This window comes from Agelaius tricolor, unplaced genomic scaffold, assembly GCF_023055355.1.
Source record: "Agelaius tricolor isolate 1412-34295 unplaced genomic scaffold, bAgeTri1.0.p SCAF_1, whole genome shotgun sequence".
NCBI lineage: Eukaryota > Metazoa > Chordata > Aves > Passeriformes > Icteridae > Agelaius > Agelaius tricolor.
The window spans coordinates 37,051,638-37,073,158 of NW_027269261.1; the positions used below are offsets into that span (position 1 = coordinate 37,051,638).

General features: G+C 49.5%; 3 protein-coding genes across 6 annotated transcripts in view; 1 reads left to right on the forward strand and 2 right to left on the reverse strand.

The window, feature by feature from the left end:
- Positions 1–88: 88 nt before the first annotated feature.
- Positions 89–5,340, reverse strand: YIPF3 (Yip1 domain family member 3). The gene is made up of 9 exons (XM_071430228.1): positions 5,209–5,340; positions 4,926–5,132; positions 4,733–4,839; positions 4,084–4,129; positions 3,696–3,788; positions 3,234–3,365; positions 2,604–2,717; positions 2,012–2,135; positions 89–595 (listed from the first exon to the last, which is right to left on the reverse strand). Exons 1-9 carry the CDS (start codon positions 5,287–5,289, stop codon positions 474–476), a joined length of 1,026 nt encoding a protein of 341 aa, XP_071286329.1. The 5' UTR covers positions 5,290–5,340; the 3' UTR covers positions 89–473.
- On the forward strand, positions 5,340–8,818 carry POLR1C (RNA polymerase I and III subunit C). The gene is made up of 9 exons (XM_071430214.1): positions 5,340–5,462; positions 5,545–5,616; positions 5,864–5,971; positions 6,505–6,637; positions 6,742–6,861; positions 7,065–7,217; positions 7,382–7,531; positions 8,063–8,179; positions 8,503–8,818. The coding sequence occupies exons 1-9, from the start codon at positions 5,394–5,396 to the stop codon at positions 8,619–8,621; spliced, it is 1,041 nt and encodes a 346-aa protein (XP_071286315.1). The 5' UTR covers positions 5,340–5,393; the 3' UTR covers positions 8,622–8,818.
- A 1,246-nt stretch (positions 8,819–10,064) lies between these two features.
- The window catches only part of XPO5 (exportin 5), a 29,178-nt gene continuing 17,721 nt past the window's right edge, over positions 10,065–21,521 (reverse strand). For all 4 annotated transcript variants that reach the window (XM_071430167.1, XM_071430159.1, XM_071430151.1 and 1 more), the window contains 12 exons: positions 17,975–18,075; positions 16,960–17,056; positions 16,290–16,426; positions 15,635–15,732; positions 15,148–15,194; positions 14,877–14,971; positions 13,949–14,011; positions 13,381–13,463; positions 12,913–13,020; positions 12,595–12,732; positions 12,267–12,431; positions 10,065–11,766 (listed from right to left, as the gene is read on the reverse strand). In XM_071430167.1, coding sequence (XP_071286268.1) covers positions 11,626–11,766; positions 12,267–12,431; positions 12,595–12,732; positions 12,913–13,020; positions 13,381–13,463; positions 13,949–14,011; positions 14,877–14,971; positions 15,148–15,194; positions 15,635–15,732; positions 16,290–16,426; positions 16,960–17,056; positions 17,975–18,075 — 1,273 coding nt within the window. In that variant the 3' untranslated portion in view covers positions 10,065–11,625. The remainder of the gene's footprint in view (positions 11,767–12,266; positions 12,432–12,594; positions 12,733–12,912; positions 13,021–13,380; positions 13,464–13,948; positions 14,012–14,876; positions 14,972–15,147; positions 15,195–15,634; positions 15,733–16,289; positions 16,427–16,959; positions 17,057–17,974; positions 18,076–21,521) is intronic.

The window sequence follows — 21,521 nt, forward strand, 5'->3', positions numbered from 1 at the left end:
TTTGAGTCTAGGACAGGACAGATGAAGGCACAGAGACCCAAACACCATGCTCCCAATTAGACAAGCAGGCTCAAGCATAAGACATCACTCAGCACCAACATCAATTTAATTCTTCCCTCTTCAGGACAGGAACAGGGCAGATACTCCTGGAGTTTACATCAGCAAGCGGAAAGAGGGCTAAGGAACAAACTGTGCTGGGAAATCCCAGCTAAACATGCAGGCAACAGAACCACTCTATTCAAGATAGCCCACACCTGGATGGGGGAAGAGTACAGCTCTTCTGAGTCACTGAGGTGTGACTCGCCTCTGCTGAGTCCACTCAGCTGCCCAAAACCTTAATGCAGAGGACAGGTCCAGGAAAACAAAACCAAGTTGTCTTCTTGCTGTTCTGTCCTGTTCCTAACAGGCAGCAGGTTACTGTGGCCCTATGCAGCCCCAAAAGTAGTGAAGGAAGCAAGTCCAAGTCTGTAAAACTAGAGGGTCAATGCAATGGCTTTGGCTGTTGTGTTCAGTACAGCATTGGAAACAACTGGAATGTCTCGGGCAACTCTCTGGAAGGGCGGCATGTTGGGTCCTTCCAATGTGTCCAGGATACCTGGAGAATAGAAAAAAGGGGAGAGAGGCAAGAGTTAGTTCAGATGATAATAGATAGCACATTTCTTCTTGCTTTCCTCTCTGTCCAGGTAGGGGTTGAGGGTGGCAAGGCTCAGAACAGGCAAAGCACTTGCAGGCAATGGGAGGAGACATCTAGCCCCAAAGACTGAACAGGAGTAAACACTTCCATCCAGAGACCACAGGGTACATACACATCAGAGCTTGTGCTCGGGGCAGAAAAACTGCATGTTCCCAAAAGGAACACAGACCCTTTTGCTTTGAGAGTGTCAGATCCAGTCCCCTGCCATTTGACCTGAATGCAGGTACTGCCAGAGATGTTGCCCTGCTGAGGGAAATTGATAAAATCCTGTTTCTACTTCATCCCAGCACAGATCTCGCTCTTAGACCAAGAGTCACTTTCATCCTGATATATACACTTGCAGACTCACATCAGGAGCTGCAGCTGTGCTGCAATGTGGAATTTTTGTCACCGCAATGCACAGACCATGCTTGGCAGGAAATACACAGACCAATGCAATTGTCCTCAAGTCTCTGTCAATTACCCTCTTAAGACTGATAATCAGTTTTGGAGTGCTTTGAGGAAAATTGCTTGGAGTATATTCTATTCTATTTAATCCGCCAAAAAGCTGCAGATCAGAACCTTTGCCATAAGAACAGATTCAGAAAAGACAAGATTTATATCCAAAAGGACTTGTAATGCTATTAAGCTAATTATGAAGATTTATCAGAAATATCACAAATGGGTCTGGCTGCCTAAACTCATAGAAGAGACTTGCAGAATTGCATATTTAGGGATATTTAGGGATCTGGAAACTCTCTAGAGATGGGGTGGGAGAAGAATTTTGCTTTGTGGTGTTTTTTTTTTTTTTCAAGGAAGTTGAGACTTTGTTAAGAGAAAAGAAGAAGAGATAGAAGGAGGACGTGAACATGCATGGCCTGGTTAACAGTATCAGCTGGGGAAGATACAGCTTCTACTATCTGCTAGATAGTAGAAGATACAGAAAGATGTTAAACAAAGAAGGAAAAACACTTATAACATATTTCCTGATCAGAGAAAAGCAACCTGACTTCAACAATATTCAGGAAAGGCCTGGACATCTGCATGAAAGAACAGTCAGTGCTGTTACACTTCACTTGTGCGGAAATAATTAGGGTCCTGCCTCACAAATTGGGTCTTAAGTGCTAAAACTCAGTGCACAGTAACTACCCCAATGTTTACCTGCTGCCCTATTTGAACAGTTTCTTCTAAAAAGCTAGTGGTAGTGATTTTAGAGTTGGAAACTGGCACAGATGCCCTAAGGGCAGATTCAACTGTCCATCCTTTCTCTCAGAGAGAGAAAAAACAACTTCTCTTCCCCCGGATCTAACAGGATGTCTTTGTATCTCCCTTGCTTACCTTCTACCACCTTGTGATAAGCAAAGTGCAGATAGAGGAGGAAAAGCATATGCAGAGCAGCAAGAGTCCCACACAGGATGAGCCGCTGGGTATGTCCCACGGTGCGTGACACCAACACAGCAACCTAGGAGAGAGGAGCTGATCAGAGACAGGGCACCTGTACCTGAGCCTCTGGCACTGCAGTCAGGAACACATGGAAGAACAGGTCAGGCAGCGAGAATCTGCAGGAACACTGCACTAAGTCTTTTTTGCAGTTTTCACCAACAAATTTGGAGTAATTTGGCACTGTTTTGTGTAGGTGAAATGTGCCCAGTCTTGCCGAGAGTTCAGGATGCTCAGGCATGGCTCTCCACAGCAGCAAGGGCTGTAAGGGAGTAAACGAACCTCCTGTAGCTGTTAGAATGGGTGAGGATATTAATGGAAGCAGCACCTCCATACACCAGTGGCCAAATTATGCAGGAGCATAGTTTTCTCCACAGCAGTTTGCCTGGCTGTGAAATGAACCACCAGGCCAAGGAACAGAAAGCAAACTCCACTTCCCTCCCTTTTTCTGTCCCAGGAAGAGGAGGACCCCAGGCTGCCTGTCCCTTACCATTCGTAGTGTAGAGAGTCCACCAATGACCAACCAGAAGATATAGAAGAGGGAGTGGAAGTGGATGTTATAGGTGACAAAGAGAGTGATGCAGTGTCCAAAAAGACCGTAGCCCTGACAAAACAAAAACGTCCATGTTACAAGCACCAGTCCCACACAAAGGGCCATTGATGAAGAGCAGAACAGCCTATTCCTGCAACACTTCACCATGGCAAAGCCTCACAAACCACTCATTCACTGCCCAACAGTCAACCAGAACAACAACGGCATCTCACACACAGATAATCGATCTGAAGGATTCACAGGCGTGTCAGAGATTGCAACAAGGTGGGAAACAGAGGAAAGATCCTCCAATCCCAGAGAAACTGGAGTCTCCTGGCTTTTAACCACCAGGTTCTCAAATCAGGAAGTGCAAAGCAGGAGACCTGCATGAAGGAATTGCCTCTTTGTACTATTGCTGTGCCTGGGATGGGGCAGGTCAGAAGAACATCCTGGAATTCTGGGTTATTACAGTGCAGTTACCTGCAGTTACCAGCAGTTTACAAAGACTTTTCCTGTTCTTTGTGAAAAGCTTGTTCTGGAACACCATACAGCCAATGTACATCAAAGGGTAGCTCCATGAGTACATACCAGCAGTGACAGCATCTGCACCATCGTGATTTGGGCATTGCACAGATATGCCAGGAAATACATGAAAGATGAGACGCCCAGCCAGTAACCGAAGCAGGTTCCAATGGCTGTGCCCATCAGTGTGCCTTCCCTCTGTGGAGACAGTATCAAGATGGGGAGAACAGTGACCTGCCAGCACCCAAATTAACCCCTGAGAGTCCCAGACACTTTGTAGGAATTATCAAATAGGTGGCCAGCAGCATTCAGGGGGCCACAGGACCTACGCTCCAAGCTCTCCCAGCAGCAGTGTCAAGAGTTTCTGGTACATCTTTCCTCCCACCCCCAAACCAACATCCTCCAATCAATCTGCTTTTCAGCAAGATGCTTATTCAGTTATAGAAGAGGTTTCCTCCCCTTTTCTAGTGTCAGTACAGCAACCCAGAGCCCAGTCAAACCACCACTTATCACTGAAACTCGACGTACAATGATGGTGTCTGAGGTCTTCATTCCATGCAAAAGAATGGCCACCAGTGTGAAAACCAGCATGAGGGGTCCATACAGCTCGCCTGCAATCTTCTGCAGCAGGAGACAGGTGAGGGAAAGTTTGGTTAGAGCCTCTGAATATCATGGTCCCCACCACAGGCGATGTGAGAAGTGCACTGGATGGAGTTTATCACCCAGGTTATCACCTGAGGTTAGGTGACAGCACACTGAGGTTGGGAACAACCATGGAAAGGAGCTACAAACATTTTCAGGGAGAAGAACACCTAAGAAACTCAGTCCTTAATAATATGGATTACGGCAAGTTTTACAAGGTGCCTGTGGGACAGTCACTTGGCCATGGAGTCTGATTCAGCAAAAGGGAACTCACCTGTGGGAAATTAATCATCTTCACAGGAATCATGGACTCCAGCAGTCTGCCTCACAGGAAAACAGGGAATGACAACAGGAGCAGGAAGAACAACAGGATAGTTAACAAAATGCTTCATAAGTAAAAGATGCCATATACCCCTTACCAGTGCTTGCTATTGTGTTGACAGGCCTTGAGGCACAGAGGATTCTTTCTAAAGGGTGAGTCAAGGTCATTAAAGAAAGAAAACCTTACTGTCAGTGGGTTAACTTTGCTGAGAAGGGGCGGATTCGATGAAAATGTTTAGGAACCCACTCAGGGATGAGAGATCATTGACAGAACAGCAGGAAGGAAAGGTAACTTTCCTCAACAAGGCTCACAAAACCTTGCCTTATTGAACACAACTGTGTTGCAAACCCAACAGAAACCACATAAGGCAGCCAAGTAGAAAAAGAGCCCCTTCTCCTGCCCTGAGCAGCAATGCCAGGTGACAGGGCTGCCAGCCCAGCCATGGGACCTCACTAAGGCGAGCAGGACAACGCACAATGTGTTTGCCCATATGTGAGTCTTCCTGCAGGGCTGCCAGCCCTCTGCTGCTCGCTGGCTCGGAGCTGGCAGCCAGGCTCCTGCAGGCACGGAGCCGCTGCCTCCCCGCGCCGGGGCTGCCCACCTGGCTCGCACTTGGACGGGCTCCACATCGAAGTAGGGCCGGAGGATGTCGATGTTGGCGTAGAGGCTGAAGGCCCTGGAGGCTTGTCTCTTCCCCACCTGCCACATCTGCAGAGAGAAGGGAGCGGGCAGCGGCCGGGCGGGCAGGCAGGCAGGGGCCCCGGGGCCGGGGCCAGGCGGGGGGCAGCACTCACCTGGTCAGCGACCTGCCGGCCCAGCTGCCCCCGCAGCCCCTTCATGCCCAGGAACTCCCCGTCCTCCTCCTCGCCGGCGCCCGCCTCGCCCTCCGCCTCATCCTCCTCCTCCTCCTTCATGCGCTGGTGCATCTCCCCCATATCCTCGAAGCTGGAGCCCGATGTGTCGTCCATGTTCTCCATGTCGATGACAGCGGAGCCGCCACCCTGCGCCGGGGCACACACGGTGTCAGCACCCGCTCGGCCCCGCCAGGCCCCGCCGCCGCCCCCGGCCCGGCCCCACCTGCATGTTGTCCTCGAAGCCGCCCCATTCGGCGGCGGGGGCACCGCTCCTGCCACCGCCCGCCGCCCCCGGCGCGGCCATGATGCCCGTCCCGGCCCCGCCGCGCTGGCCCGGATGGGCGGGAGCCGGATGTGACGGCGGCCGTAGAGCCGCAGGCAGGGCCAGGAGCGCCGCCCATCGCCCTCATGGCGGCCCGGCGGGCCACGGACGAGATGCGGGACCGCGTGGTGCTGGGCGAGTTCGGCGTCCGCAACGTGAGCGAGCCCGGCGGGGCGGGACGGGGGGCGGCCGGCGCCCGCAGCTCCTCACGGCCCCGCCTGTGCCCTGTTCTCGCAGGTCCACACCACCGACTTCCCCGGCAACTACCCCGGCTACGATGACGCCTGGGACCAGCGGCGCTTTGAGGAGGTGGGTGAGCGGCGCCGGCGGCCGGGGCTCTCTGTGGCTGTGCGGGGTCGGGCCCTGCGGCCGGGGCTCTCTGTGGCTGTGCGGGGTCGGGCCCTGCGGCCGGGGCTCTCTGTGGCTGTGCGGGGTCGGGCCCTGCGGCCGGGGTTGCCTGTGGCTGTGCGGGGTCGGGCCCTGCGGCCGGGGCTCTCTGTGGCTGTGCGGGGTCGGGCCCTGCGGGCGGCTGACCCGCGGTGCGCGGCTCCCGCAGGCGTTCCGCGTGGACGTGATCCGTGAGGAAGAGGACACCCTGGAGTTCGACATGGTGGGCATCGACGCCGCCATCGCCAACGCCTTCCGCCGCATCCTGCTCGCCGAGGTACCCGTGCTCACCTGAGGGGTGCCCGCCTACGACTTGCTTGACAGGGAGCGTGGAATGCCCAGCCTTGCCAGCCCCTGAGGACAGCTGCGGGTTTTGGAATGAAGCACACGTTCATTCCGCGTGTGTGCCAGGAGCCCAAAGAGAATTAGGGCTTTAGCAGCATGGGCGATACCGCCTGCTGGTCCTAGGTGCTGTTGGTGGTGGCTGCGGGTCAGCCTTTTTCACACAGCTGTGTTGCCATCCCAACAGAAGCCACATAATGCTGCCAAGTACTAAAAGGTTGAGGATGCCTCAAAGCCCTTTCTCCTGCCCTTCATCTCTTGCGATAGATTGTGTGAAAAAACGGGGATGGGAGTTTGTGTGTAGATGGGGTGTAAGGGTATATTGCATAGCCTGATTTGGCAGACATACCACTCAAAATAGTCTGCATGGCAGTTATTTGTGGGAGAGGAGAGACACTTGAGCTGGATATCTCTTGGCATGTAGTTCAGCTATTGTCTTAGGCTGACTTGATCTCTTGTCTCCCTGAGGTGCCAACGATGGCTGTAGAGAAGGTCTTTGTGTACAACAACACATCCATTGTGCAGGATGAAATTCTGGCTCATCGGTTGGGCCTCATCCCTATCCGAGCTGACCCCCGGCTCTTTGAGTACAGAAACCAAGGTGAGAAGCTTCAATAGAATAGAAATATTGAAGGTTTCTCTCCAAGTAGGAAATCAGGGTCGTGTAAACTGAGCAGAAGTGTGATTTCCTATGCTTCTTCCCAGGAGATCAGGAAGGCACTGAAATTGATACTCTGCAGTTTCAGCTGAAAATCAAATGCAAACGAAACCCTCAGGCTGCCAAGGAATCATCTGATCCCGATGAACTCTATTTCAATCATAAAGGTGAGATTGCTCCTAAAAATAGGTGCTGTTTTTTCTTTTTGGTCTTGGAAGACAGGACTTGGGCTGTTTTCTCAGCCCTGTGTGCTCACAGGGAGAGTTGATTTCATTCTGCTAAACTTACTTTTTGCTATCTCCAGTCTTGTACAAGTGAGTGACCTGCTTTGAGGCAGCAGCTGGCTGATGCTTTTGGCTTCTCTTTGCAGTGTACAGTAAACACATGACATGGGTGCCCTTGGGGAATCAGACAGACCTTTTTCCAGATGCTGACTTCCGACCTGTTCACGATGACATCCTCATTGCACTGTTGCGACCCGGACAGGAAATAGATGTGCTTATGCACTGTGTCAAGGGAATAGGTGAGTCCTGGCTCCTGGGGCAGTGGGACAAGGAATGGGAGTGCTTGGGCACTGTAGTGTGATGGGGAAGGGTGGAGAACTGGCTTTTCCCCTGGAACTTTAGGCCCCAGCATCCTTGTTCCCTGAGGCCTGCTCTCATTCTTCACTCTTAACTCTTCATACAGGTAAGGATCATGCCAAGTTTTCTCCTGTGGCCACAGCCAGCTATCGACTGCTTCCTGACATTACTCTCCTGCAGCCTATTGAGGATGAGGCAGCTGAGACGTTGCAGAAGTGCTTTTCCCCTGGGGTCATTGAGATCCAGAATATCAATGGTACTTTTTTCCTGTGCTAAGTGCCTCGTTCCTTGCGAGCTTTAGTAGAGAGGATTGGAGCTTAGAGCCAAACTTAGCAGAGACAAAACCACATCATGATGTTGCCTTGCTGATCAATGGTTCATGCTCTTCTGAGCCTGGTTTTATGGATGAGTGGCTGCCATGTGCACACATGTTGGGTGATGAACAGGGATGTCCTGAAATAAATTGGATACCTGTCCACAGAGCTCTGCAGCTGCTGACTGCAGCTTCCAGTGCTGTTCAGTTGTGACACTGGGTAGTGAGCTTGCTAGTGAGCTGGAAAAGCAGCTGAGTGTGGAGACTTCTTGTGTCCTTCCAGGGGTGCATGTAGGCTTAGTGTTTGGGTTTTCCTGCCAGGTTGGAGTTTCATGTTGGGTATATGCTAATTCTTGATATTGGTGTCTCCCAGCCTTTGGTGAGGGGGGAGTGCCTGTTTGAGGTAAGCATGTGGTGTATCCATAAGGCACCCACCTGCTGCAATTTGCCCATTTTGTTTCATCTTCCCTTTAGGAAAAAAGGTGGCAAGAGTAGCCAATGCACGTCTGGACACATTCAGCAGAGAAGTTTTCCGACACGAGGGTCTGAAAAACCTTGTGCGCCTGGCAAGAGTACGGAACCATTACATCTGTAAGTGCCCCGTTTTCCACAGAGTGCTGACATGGCTTGTGAGAACAAGCAGTGACTGGCCAGCATGTGTGGCTGGCTCTGTGCCTCTTCCCACCCTCAGCATCCAAACATTCAGAATGCGATGGGTAACTGCTTGCTTTGGGAATCTGGAAATTGAATTTGTTGGTGCTTCCTGCTGGCAAAGGTAGCTGCTTCTGGCTGTGAAGATCTGGCTTGTTGCTGTGAGGTGTAAGGGAAGGTGAAGGACAGCAGCATGGAGCCAGGTGCATGGAGACTGAGGCCGCCTCATAGCTCTGCTGACTTGTGTCTGTGTCTCTGTGCAGTTTCTGTGGAGTCGACGGGTATCTTGCCTCCAGATGTGCTGGTGAGTGAAGCCATCAAGATCCTGATGGGAAAGTGTCAGCGTTTCCTCAATGAGCTGGACTCTGTGTCTATGGAGTGACCAGGCTGTAGCTGGGAAAGCAGAAACCTGAACTGCTGTTCTGGGCTTCCTGCACTTGCCTCCAGGGGAATTCCTCTTCCATAGGCAGGAGGCTTGTTAGGAGCTTGCCAGGAGTCCAAGGACTATCTCTGGATTTTTCTATTGGTAATGAAACACAGTGAGAAGATGCACTGAAATAAAGGTTCATTTTTTTAAAAGCTGTCTCCTGTGCCATTCACAATTGTGAAACCACAATACATGGAGAAGAAAGTGGCAGCATGTCTAAAGATGAGTAACAGCAGTGAGGAGGACTGATGGCAGCATAGTAAAGCACTTCACAGCAGGTCAGTGCGGTTTAACGAGCTGCTAACAGAGCATGGCTGTTTCGTGGGTGTTTCAGACCAGCTCAGGGATAGTTAATATGGCAGAGAAAAGGCTGTACTGTCAGAGGACTGGAACACCTCTCCTATGAAGAAACTGAGAGAGCTTGGAGAAGCTGGAGAACAAGAAAGCTCCAGGGAGACCCTATTCTGGCCTTTCAGTATATCAAGGGGGCATGGGGAAAGACTTTACCAGGGTCTGTACCGACAGGCTAAGGGCCAACAGTTTTGAACTTGAGAAGGTAGGTAGGCTTATATTGAACATGATATTTTTTACAATGAGGATAGAGGCAAGTTGTCACAGGTTGCCCAGAGCTGTGAATGCCCCATCCCTGGAAGTGTTTAAGGCCAGGTTAGATGGGGCATTGAGCAACATGGTTGAGTATTAAGAGTTGAAAATGTCTTGGAGTATTGGTGTGTCCCAGTTGCTGAAGTCAAAGCACACCATAGTGCTAGACCTCAGCAAGTAAGTAGAATGAAAGTTCTGTTTCCTTGGGGTAGGATTACTTAGAGTGTAAAGATCCTGTTAGGGTGAACATGCTGTAGGGAGCAGGTACACTTGGCATCCTGGCTCCAACCCAACCTGTCCCATGCCATGCCACAGACCCAGGCATATGCTGCATGTGCCTATCACACGTTATCTCTGTCTGTCTATCTGTCTGTCTATCTATCTATCTATCTATCTATCTATCTATCTATCTATCTATCTATCTATCTATCTATCTATCTATTTCTCTGTGCTATTGCTTCACATGCTTATGGGACAGACCCTTGAAAAGCCTAAGGGTTTTGCTTTGACAGCACATACCCCTGAAGCTGTAAGCTGGGACCTAGAATTAAAATAAATTAGCAGTGACAAATAAATACTTTAAAAATGCAATTTCCCCCTCACCTAATTAAACTATATAGTCCAGAATGGTTCACCCCCTCCCTGACAGTGTACTAACCACCAGCAAAGGTGCCCCCTTTTTGGTAACTGGAATAAGGAATGCTGAGAAATCTCCAGGCAGGCAGTCTGGTCAGACCAGAGGCCTCAGATCTTATTGAAACAGATGAAAGAATAAAAATGAAACATGACACCATGTGTATGAAACTGGAATAGCTTTACTGACATTCAGGTGTAACACAACCAGTTCAGAGACAGCTTCGGATTTAAACATTCCTACAAAAAAGGTTTAAAATCCATTTTACAAAAACCCCTTGTGTCTAGCATGAAGTCACAGAATGTTAAAAATATCACAACACAATAAATACACCCAGCCTTTGCTAGAGCCAGGAGCCATGTTAGCTCAGAGGTTAAAAAAGTTTGAGGCTAGGAAGAAAGTGGAGGGTGCTGGTGGAACAGCAGGGGCAGGAGGGTGAGTGGATGGCCAAGGCCTGCTCTTCCTATCTGCACTCCCACACCTCCCAACACTAGCCTTTTTGTCCAGTCTGTCCATGTGGAGACATCACTTCTCCACCTACCACAGTTTATTACTTGTTCTGTCTCCTGGATGGCAAAACTGCCAGCTAGCTCTGGACAGACCCTCCTAGCTCCTGGGCTAATTCTAGGATAGATTGTGTAGTATTTGTCATGTAAGAAGAACCAGCTTTGCAGACTGGAGTGGCTTCATTAGAGTCCCACCACAATCTAAAACCCAGTTTCTGACCTGGCTCCCCCCTGTAAACTGCAGTATCAAGCCCACCCCTCCTGCCCCACCATGTAATTCTCTGGGAAGTACCAGACTGGGTAAAAACAGGGGCTACTGTCACCTCCACTGCAACAGGGCAAGGAGATCCCTTCTGGATTGCAGGTACTTCAGGTATTGGTCCAGATTTTATCTACCCTGTGCTGGCCAAGTTCTAGTCTACAGGGCATGGAAAAATGAAAAAAAAAATATTAAGAAAAAATATGTCCTGCTCCCCCTGAGAGATGTCCAAGAAAGGCTGGCACAAAGTAAAAGCCTTCCATTTGGCTCTGGGTAGAACAAGCTGTATGATCATATCTATACATACATATGTATATATATGACAGTGTCTGCCTCTTTCTAGAGAGCAGTTGCACCTTAGAAAGGCTGATCTCACAGGAGATCCTAGAGCACTGCTAGGCTTCCTGGCACGCAGCCCTCAGCCCAAGGCTCAGCATCCTGGAGCGAAACGGATTCAGCAGAATTGCAGTCCGCTAGGGACAAGTGCTGATAAGCATGACAGGAGTGTCCAACGTGTTCCCTACAAAGCCTGGCTACTAGCACCCAGAGGAAGATTAGATTAGGGTAGCCCCTTTTCACATGGCACACTACTCTGCCTTTTGCATTAATCCTAAACCCCAAGGGCTGAAGAGGTGGAGCAAGAGTGACCCGAGGCTACAAGATGACAGGCTTTACCCTGAAGAGGTCTATGGACTCAGCTCCCACCTTGCAGAGAAGCAGAGGTCTAAAGATGCTCATCCAATGGAAGGGAAGGAGTCACAGGAAGAGCTTAATATTGACTGGTTCAAATGCCACTGCAGGCCCCATCCCAGTGTATGGAAGAGAAGGGAATAGGACCCGTAAGGGGCTTTATTCAGACAATGCTTGTGGAGGCAGTGACAAGGAGAATCTAATGTGCTTACTATGAGGAGAGACAAATTAAAAGGTAGGGGAGGAGATGGTTGCAGCATCCCAGGCTCAGGGTTCAAAGAGTACATTGAAGCCCTCTCCATCCTCGTTTTCTAGCACATCTGTCTCCAGTGATGGCTTCACCTTTTTGAAGAGAGACGGAAGGTTTCGGATATGAACCTCCTTGCGGAACTGCTCCCCAATGGGCTTCTGCAGAGGACAGACAGGCAGGCATCAATCATTTCTGTCTTCATACCCCCACACAGCTCAGGGGCAGCTTGCTTGCACATCAGAGGCAGAGCCCAGGTTCTGAGTAATCCCTAGGCCCAGACCCTGTGCTTGCATTTTGAGGAATTTCAGGCCTGGCCTGAGGTAACCTTTACCAGCTCCCCAGCTTCTAATTCAATGTCAAAGGCTCTATCACCACCATCCTCACAGAAGTCCAATGTCCACCCAGCAGCTTCAACCAAACATTTTAACACTGTTTCCCCGGGCACCCTTGTGCAAGGTACCCATCTGCTGCCTCTTAGTGAGAGGCCATTGCTGGAGGGGCTGCTCAGGACCTCCAGGGTGAAGAGAACAAGCACTAAGAACATGCTGCAACAGCCTCCTGGCTGGGAAGGGGGGTGGTTGATGAGAGGAGGCAGGCTGGCTACCCCATCACTTCTGCAGCATACAGCTGTGAAATATTCCTCCAGGATATCACTTACCCCAATGCAACCTGAGATGAGGCGCTTGAAGTGATCCTTCCGGCGCTTGTCTGCCACTTTTTGCAGTGTTGGGTTGAGAAGCTTTGAATCAAACTGCTCCAAAGAGTCCAGCTGGATGTCTGGGACCTGCTCCATCACTGCCTTCAGCTCCCCATAGCGAGGGCGCTGCATGGAGAAGTACCATTAACACAGCTCTGCCACAGTAACAGCCTGGCCCTCACTGGGGCCAGTAATTCCTCTGCCCCTACCCACTAGGCATGGGATCACTTTTCACCATTCCCCTCACATTCCTCAACCTCACATTTGGATGAAGAACAGAATTTCTCACCAAGGCCTCGTAGATCTGGAAAGCCAAGTGGACAAGAGCTGCCATGCAGCCATCGTGCTGCCCATGCACCTGCAAGCCCTTGAGCACACTTGTGAAAAACCAGGACACAGCATCGGGAAGGAGGTTTCCTGGAAGCACCTGGGGAAGAAGCACTGTCAGCACTGAAGCAAGATACTGGTACATAACCACCTTTCTGCAACAGCTTGCTCTTCCTGAGGGAGAAGGCGCCCAGCGGTGAAGCAGCCACACTTCTCACAACATTGAGAGCTTTCTCTTCCAACCCTGCCAGAACTAATCCCTTCTTCCTCCCAGAGGTACCTGTTTGAGCAGTGGCCAGCAAAGCTGTGTTGTGGTTCTTTGGCAGGACAAGGTGTCCTTCCAGGACAGGGATGTGTAGGCAGTGATCAGCACTGCAGTGCAAACATCCTGAAAAGGAGTCAGAGAGGAAAACCAGTCAGAGGAACTATTTTCTACTTCCAGCATTCAAACCTGATGGGAGCCAAGAAGCAATCCAGAGAATGTGCAGAAGCTTCTGAGAATCAGGGAGCACCCTGAGGGCTGAATATCCAGGGCCTCTTCCCCAGAAGGGATGAAGCTCTGTAGCTGTGTGTTATAACTGGATCCCAACCCCATGTGCTTTGTGGCCTCTGCAAGGCCCTTAGAAACCATACATGTTCCTAACACTCCAGCAGCCTAGATCTCTGCAGCAGTGTCTGGCTGCAGAGTAGACAAGTGTGACAAAGAGTACAGAGAAAGGATGGTGGCAGTCAGAGCACACCCTCTTACCTCTTGCTTCATCAGACACTTGCCAAGCTCGGTGAGCTCTGCGTTGGCAGGGGGAGTCACCTCCGTGGCCATCGCCTCATCATCTGCAGAGCAAAGGCTGCACTGTGAATGTGGCCTCCAAAGGACTGAGGGAGGCTGCAAGAACTAAGCTGGGAGCCAGGAGACAGCACACATAATCAGTGTCCTGGCACAGCTTACCCAGGACATCTTTTCAAGCAAAAAGCACCCACCCTTGGTGGGGCAGGAGGGGCATGCAACTGGCTACCTTCAGCTCTTGGGAAAGTGTTCACATCCCCCTCTGCTCCTCAGCCCAATTCTCAGAACCTTAAGAACCAGCTGTTCCAATATGGCACCTGTGAACCCTGCAGCACATTCATTTCAAGGCTAGACTGGGTTTTTCTATGGCTCCCAGGCATGCTGGGCAGGACAGAGCTGAAGGCTTCTTTCCAAGCCTATACCCCTGATGCAAAACTTCCAGCATCATCCCAGCCTCCCGCTCAAGAAACAGGAAAGGAACAGTGTTGGTGTACACCAGGGGCAGGAAAGGCAAAGGTAGGCATTTACTTACCATCTCCATCTACAGCAGCAGTAGTGTTCTGTTCAACACCTTTCTTAGAAACACAGCAAACAGCTGCAAAAACAGTTGCAGGTCAGAGGAGCAGAAAAGGGAAGATGCTACTGCAGAACATGCAGAGATTATCCTACAGACTCTGATGGGCTCACAGCTGCTTCAAGCTCCCCCAGCTCTTACAGGTAATCTGAAGAATCAGAAACCCCAGTATAAAAGCTCAGTACTGCACTACCTGGAAGGCTGTAACACCCCACCCACAGTACCTCCCCACAGTGGGAGGGCTTGCTTCCTACTACTGAGAACCAGGAACGTGCAAAACCATCTGAAACCCATAACCCAAGAAGAACACTGACTTAAAGCAAAAAGGCCAGTCAAGAAAGGAGACAGAAGATTGAGATCTGTAATCTCCATGGAATCAATTTCCCCAGCCTTCCTGTACAAAGCCACGCTGACACAAAAATTCTGTTGGAGAAAGGGAACAGAAGGAAGACTGCTTTGGGGGACAGACTCCTCCCTTATGTCTGGTTAGACACATGGCAACTGCCAGCAACAAAACTGCTCTACATTTGGCTTGTCCACAAATCCATGTCCCATACAGGGTTCCAAAGCACAGAATGGGAGAACCCAATTCTCTGCAGGACTGGATTCCTACAGGAATGTTGCCAAAACCATGGAGCCCTAAAAGCTAAAAAACGGAAGAATATCTCTTCTGAAGGTTTTCAATTATCTAAAACTAGGTTTTAGCAAAGATTTTGGCAGGCTGTATCACATCTGCATTCTCATGGTTATTTTACATTCTACTGATGGTTCTAATTAGGTTTACTGCACATTAGGAATTCCACTCCAGGGAAAACTTCCACATTAGTTGTCCACTCCAGGGAAAACTTCCCAAATATCTCAGGAGACTTAATCTGATTTCACTTACTGGCAAGATCCATGACTTCTCGAGTCAGCAGCCTGACCAGCTGTTCCTCAAGCATCTCCTGAGACTCAGGGTTGTCATCTGCAGCATCATCCTCACTGAGGAGAACAGGTTTTAGTTTGACAGGAGCCCATGTCTTTAAGTACCCCTCCACCCTAACACAGGGAAGGAGTCACCAGTGTGTCTTCCAGCCCTTGCTAGCAGGGCTGCCCCTGGGCAAAGGGCCACATAAAAGACCCCATTTCCCTCTTTGTACCAAGGGATAGAAGCTTACCAGAGCATGCTTCGCTGGTTGATCACCTGCCATTTCTGGGACAACCTCTGTTCAAGACAGAAGGAAAGATTAAATCTGGACACAATGCAAAGAGACCCAAGCAATATCTGCTGGCAGAAGCACAAGAGCTTTAAATGTCATTTTGAACGGCAGGAGAACTGGTACCAAGTGTGCTGGAATGTGGATGAGCTGTCATGAAAATGAGAGGACATGCAAAAAAACCCCATTAACAAACCCAAAAACTATCAGGGCTGCAGGTTGAGGAGTTCATGTCCACAGGTTTGAACTGACAGCATGGGATGCTGTGCAACAGCCAGGGCTCAATACACTTTAAAGGCCCCTCTAAACATCATCAAAATCATTAAGCATCAAAGCTCTGCCCTCGTCTCTGCTGGCTCTGTAGGGACAGACATTCCCACACGTTGCTGCCAGCTGCTACAGGAGTCAGGGCTGCCAAGGAACAGGCACTGAACAAGCTATTTCTTACCATGTGCAGATAGGTGAAGAGTGGTCCCAGCATGGGGCAGACAAGGGTTTCGTAGTATTCTGCAGGGCAGGAAAGTACCAAGGGCTTCACAAACACACCTGCACAGACCGGTTAAGGAAGAGATCCAACACAGCCAGCTGTGCCCAAGGCAGCCCATTCCACTGGGAGGCCAAGGGACAGGCACTTGGAAGGCCACCTTCTCACAGCCCTGAATTAACAAGTGGCATCTCTAAACAGCAAGAACATCCGTTATTCAGCTCTTTCCCTGAGAGTTCAGCTGAGAAAGTTAAAGGTGCTTAGCACCCACTTCCCAGCTGAAATGAAAGCAGGTTGGGAAACCCACATGATCTCCCAGAGAAGCACATCCTAATGTCAAGCTCCTCACTATCCAAGCCTCCTTGCCCCTCAGAAGGCACTGCTCACCTCTCACAGTGCCTCCAGAACCACACAAATCCTTGGCATTTATTCTGACCCCACACACTGCTCACTCCGCTTGTGCCCTCCTAGCATCACACCTCACCCACACCAGGTTATCCCTGTTTGTTTGCCTCCTCAATCACCCTTCTCTGTCTTGGCCATACTGAAAACAATGCAGGGTTTAAATTTATGTCTTCAGAGCCTCCCAAGCTGGCCTGAGACAGTGATGGAAGGATACGGAGCATGGGCCGCAGTCTGTAATCAGGAATGTTGTTGAGGTTGTTGAAAGCAGAGCTGAGGAGCTGGGTGGCAAGACCCTCAACAGTGTAGAAATCCTGTTGCATGGAGGGGCCTGCATTTCCCAGGATGTGAAAACTTCAACAAAAAACAAGTTAGTTACTCGTCTACCAGATAACAAGTACCCTGTCTCTGATCTGCAAAGGCTACAAGTACTATCATCTTGAGACTACACAGTTGTCACATTCCTAAACAAATACTACAGAGGAATTTCAGCACAGCATCTCTTTTTCTGGGATACCTGCAGAGGGACAATGAATTAAGCATTTAAGTACTACAAGGTGCTTTCAAGTGCTGATGTACTCTGACACATAATGAGGAGTGGCAAAAGAGACAAACTAGATCAGGATATCAGGGAAGCGCTCCAATCTGACTACCTAACTGCAGAAGAGCTAAAAGCAGATCACCATTTTGAGGTACTTTTTCCAGACTGTTCCATGTCTGTGTGGCAGGTTACAACCACTGTATATATGCCACCACTGCAGCTTGTACTTGGGTATTGCAAGATACAGCTCACATCAAAGGTCTACTCTAAAGGAAGCTAGGACCCCACAACAACCTGCTGCTCTGGCTGTGCAGTGCTGCATTGTGCTGAGATGTGGTGCTCTTACCAGTTGTCATAGAGGGTACAAAAGAAGCCCTGCATCCTTTCTAAGACTGTTTTGTAAACAGGAGAGTCATAAAGCTCCAACAAAGGCTGAGGGAGACCTGTGGGAAGGAATAAGCTTCAGTTACATTGATGAGAGAGCACGGTGCACCTTCAGAGCATGATGGGCAGGCCCCAGCCAGCTTGGCAACAGCAAGGGAAGCTCTTGGCAAGAGCCAAATAAAAAGTGGTGCAGCAACCCTGGGGCAGAAAGTCAGAGGTCAGCCAGGTTCAGGATGGTTGCACCCAGAGCAGAGGTGTTTCCACTGAGGTTGTTGCAGCTGCCTTGTTTCTCTGAAGTAGAACTTACTTGAGCTGTCAGAACCCAGTCAGCAGCAAAGCCGACAGTTGTTGCAGCTCCTCTAATAGTTCATCTCTCCAGGTTTGTATTCTTTGCCAGGATACACGCTACTGTTGAACTATGATATTAAAAAGTTGAGAGCAGAGATCATGGCCCAGCTGCTTTATGTGCAGGGGCCACCCACTTCTGCTTGGCTGCAAAGGTTTCTGTGTTCACAAGCTCAAACCTGTTTTAAGAAGGCTCCAAAGGCCTCTTTCTAATATGCTGTCTAGAAACAAAAGCCAGGGCCACACTGCACAACTTGGCTCTTGCCCTCCAGGACAGGTCTCTGCAGCAGCACTCAGGGCTCCTTCTCAGCAATAATTCTGCTCAAAGGCAGACAATTACAGCACCCTCCAGCCTCTGCAGCCTGAAATGCCATGTTGCAGAGACCACCATCACCCCACAGATGGGATAAGCAGTTTGGTAGTGTACCCTACAATGCATGCAGAAGAAACCAATGTGTCTGAGACCAGTAACTTATTTATATCTTAGTTTCAGCTGGTTCAAATCACAGCTGAGCTGCAAATACTATGAAGAAGCTCCAGCCCTATTTCACTTCCACTGTTATGGACAGATCACTAACTCAAATATCTCTAAAAATCTGCCCACACATTCCTCCTGAAGAGAAGCCTCTTACCTAGAATGGCATTCTTCTCCACCTCCAGCATGTCCAAGGCCTTTGCAAATGTATCCCCCAGCCTGGCCACCATCTCTGGCGTGTAGAGGCTGTTGTGAGTCCTGAAACAGAAGAGCACTTGGTTTATACTCATGTAAATCAACCCCTTTTTGCCCTTGACAGTGGAATCCTCTCCTTCAGCTTGTGGACAGCTCTTCTGAGGCAGATGATGAGGAAGGTGAGACCACGCACATGTGCATGGGATCCCCCTTCCCCACCTGCAAAAATATTGGGGAAGCTGACCCAACAGAGACATGGAGTGACACCACCTCATGTCCTGAATCTCCTGGCTGCCCCTTCCACTTATTTCAGTTCATCCCACCCCTTGCAAGCACCGGCAGCAAAAACTCCCAGCAATTCTCCAGATGATGCTGAGAACAACTTATTAGCTTGGCCAAAGGGATCCGAGAATGTATTTTTAAAACTGACAAGACACGGATTCTGTCATCTCAAAAGGTCTTCTGCACCTAAGGCCCCTGCAGAGGGAGGGGTTGCTTCAGCTCCAAAATACACACACTGCCCCTCAGGGATGGGTCACAGCCCCCAGAATGGCAGGTGGGATTGGAGAGACTCTAGTGAGAACATCAGTCTGATGAGATGTTACTCATGGCAGGCACACCTGCGCCCTGGACAACACATCCAGCTGGGAACAGTTCCAAATCATAGGAAGTGGCCACTGTCAGCTGTCTGCAAGGGCCACCAATTCAGCCATGGGTGGCTGCTTCTTGCCATCCAGGCCAAAATGGGTCCCCTCTCTCAGCCAGGGTACTGACACTCAGAGCTGGACTCGGCAGGGGTGTCTCTCTCACCTACCTCTCTCCTTTGAGATCTCAGACCTCCACTCTGGGTGTCGCCAGCTGCACACAGCACAAATCCTGCAGCCTCCTCCAAAACTGCAATGCCATTGTACCTGCTGCTAGAGGTGATCAAGGGCAACTCAGTATCTCCCCCTCAGCAGCGTTTCCCAAAGCAGGGGGTACATGGGAATGGCTGGGGGAAGGGAGGGTGGACAGACCTCAGGATGTTCTCCAGAGTCTCAGCTTTCACTCATGTAGTAATTATTGGGTTTTGGGGTTTTTTTTAAAGGTCTATGTTCATCATTCTGGCAACTGTGATGCAGTGATGTCTGCCTGCCTTTGCAGAAAGCTCCAAAACCACAGCTAGCCTGTTTCTCTCTGCAAGTGTTAAATACTCCCCTGCTCACTGCACATGAGGAAGGCAAGTATGTGAACTTCATGAGAAAGAGCTATAGAAATGACTTCTTAATGACTCATACTCTCATTCTGGGCTGGATCTTATACCATGCAACAGGCCTCAAAGGGGCACAAGCTGATTCTGCTTTACCAAAAAGGGCTAAGGAACAGCCCAGCTTCCACACTGGTTAATGCTGCCCCACTGACTCAAAAAGCTGTACATTTCTGCTTGAGGCTATCCTGAAACCTATCCACTAAAATAATCTCTTGTATGTCTCCTGTCCACTCCATGTCAGTGTTGGCTTTGCCTCATGCTGGGCAGAAGGCAGGTGGGGCAAATGCAGGGACTGCAATTGCAAAGGTGAACCCTGAAATCACAGAGCACTAACTCCAGCAGGACAGGCCAGACAGCCATATCCTGGAGGTCATGGTCCTTAGTTGTTCCAGAGTCCTTGAAGCGTTTTCTTAAGTTGGAGAGTTGGGAGGCAGATGCCCACTTACAGGGCAAGCTCTCTTAATACTTTAGCAAGTTCCCAGTAGGAATGGAGAGAAGATGGCCAACCACCCACTCCCTATGGGAGTTAAAAAGGCATCCAACAGCCCTCATGTATGATGATGTAGCCCCAAGGCATGTTCCAGCTGAGACTTATCAGCACTCCTGGGCACCCCACACACAGGACAACAAACTAATTTCAAGAGACATTTATGCTTTAAAAAAGACAAGCAAAGGATATGGCAGGACTTGGGGAATTTTCAGTGATGGTCACAGCTCTGCTAGAAAGAGTATCTGATGCCTAGAGAGAACAGCTTCTAAACCAGAAGATGAGTCCTTTCGGACAGTCCATGACTGAAGAATCTTTTTCCAAAGTTGCCTACAATGAAAATGCCTACAGCATCCATGTCTACCCAAGAATTCTTTCACCAGCATTAATGCTTTAGCAATGTCAGCATTTCATCATCAGGAGTTCCAAAAAAGCCTTTGTCTAAGTAAAGCATTTGCTGAGCCTGAGCACCTAATTTGCAACAAAACATGAGCAAAATCCCAGCACAATAAAGGCTCTGCACCAATCAGGTCATGCAGCTACTGACTGCAGAAATGCACCAAGGTGGCTGAAAATCATGATTTGGGTTTAAATTCAGGAGTGAACATTTTAAGCCAGAAGCTAGAAAACACCTAAATGAAATGAGGTGCCACAGAGGACAGGAGAATCTTACTCTGAAAACTGCAAGCAGTGATTAATAAAGCAACCTCCAAATAATTCATTTAACACAGCTACCAACACAGATACAAATACAGGTAGGCACAATAAGATGCCACTCAAAGCTACTTTATTATTCCATTACCTGGACTACCTCGTTCTTCTCAGTTTGATCTCACCCACGACCTCCCTTCAGGCTACTTACTACCCTGGCAAAGGCCCAATGGCTTAACAGCTTCACTGCCTCTGTCTGCTAACACAGCAGCAGAATGCCACACACTACCCAGAGAGCACCTGCTCAGCCTGGAAACCCCCTCTGTTAGCACACTGGTGCCTGACTTGGTGCCCAGTCCAGCTGCTCAGCAGGATCCATGCTACTGCTACTTGCACATCTGCTCACACAGAACCCACACAGCCTGCAGGGACTTCCATACCTCTGTCCCAGGGTTGCACATGGGCAACACTGGATGCTGCTTATCCATACAGAAAGGTGCCTCATGGCACAGATCTCAGAGAAGCATCCATCCCCAGGTAGTAATGTAACTACATCCCTGAAGCATCCTAAAAACAGGCAGCTTTCCTGCCAGGCAGCCTTCCTCATATCCCCATACCTCCTGCCTGCTGACAGGCAGCTACAGATTCCATATTCTCCTGTGTGATCCATATTAAAGAGGGCTTGAGGACCACATACATGGAAAAAGCACCTGAAGTCAGCAAAGAACACAACAGGATCTCCACAGCACAAGATCCAGCTTTGCCAAAAAGATTTAAGCATCATCATCAACACTTGCACTGAACAACTAGGAGCTTGCAGTTGTCAAAGAGAGGCCTATATATCCAACAGCAGCAATGGAAAAATATGAAGCATAAAGATCCACTGTTCTGAATACATCATTCATTAGTTCTTGTTGGAGCATCCAGCTTAAGAAAAGCCCAGATTCCTCTGAGTGAAGTACAGGTTACTATCATGTATACAGAAAATATTTTGGTCTGCAGGTGAGATGCTTGAACACCACAGATGCATTATCTTAAAAAAAAACCAAACCAGTCATGGAGCCTCTTTATATCCTGGATAGAGAATATAGCTCCTGTGTTCTTTTGGAGGTGCTAAAATCC

Excerpts from the sequence above, each read along its gene's own strand:
- POLR1C (XM_071430214.1), top strand. The coding sequence starts at position 5,394 with ATGGCGGCCCGGCGGGCCACGGACGAGATGCGGGACCGCGTGGTGCTG. Across the intron at positions 5,463-5,544 it reads GCGAGTTCGGCGTCCGCAAC|GTCCACACCACCGACTTCCC; the intron begins GTGAGCGAGCCC and ends CTGTTCTCGCAG. Across the intron at positions 6,638-6,741 it reads CTTTGAGTACAGAAACCAAG|GAGATCAGGAAGGCACTGAA; the intron begins GTGAGAAGCTTC and ends GCTTCTTCCCAG.
- YIPF3 (XM_071430228.1), bottom strand. The coding sequence starts at position 5,289 with ATGGCCGCGCCGGGGGCGGCGGGCGGTGGCAGGAGCGGTGCCCCCGCC. Across the intron at positions 4,130-4,732 it reads CCCGTCCAAGTGCGAGCCAG|ACTGCTGGAGTCCATGATTC; the intron begins GTGGGCAGCCCC and ends CCTGTGAGGCAG. Across the intron at positions 2,718-3,233 it reads TGCAGATGCTGTCACTGCTG|GGCTACGGTCTTTTTGGACA; the intron begins GTATGTACTCAT and ends TTGTTTTGTCAG.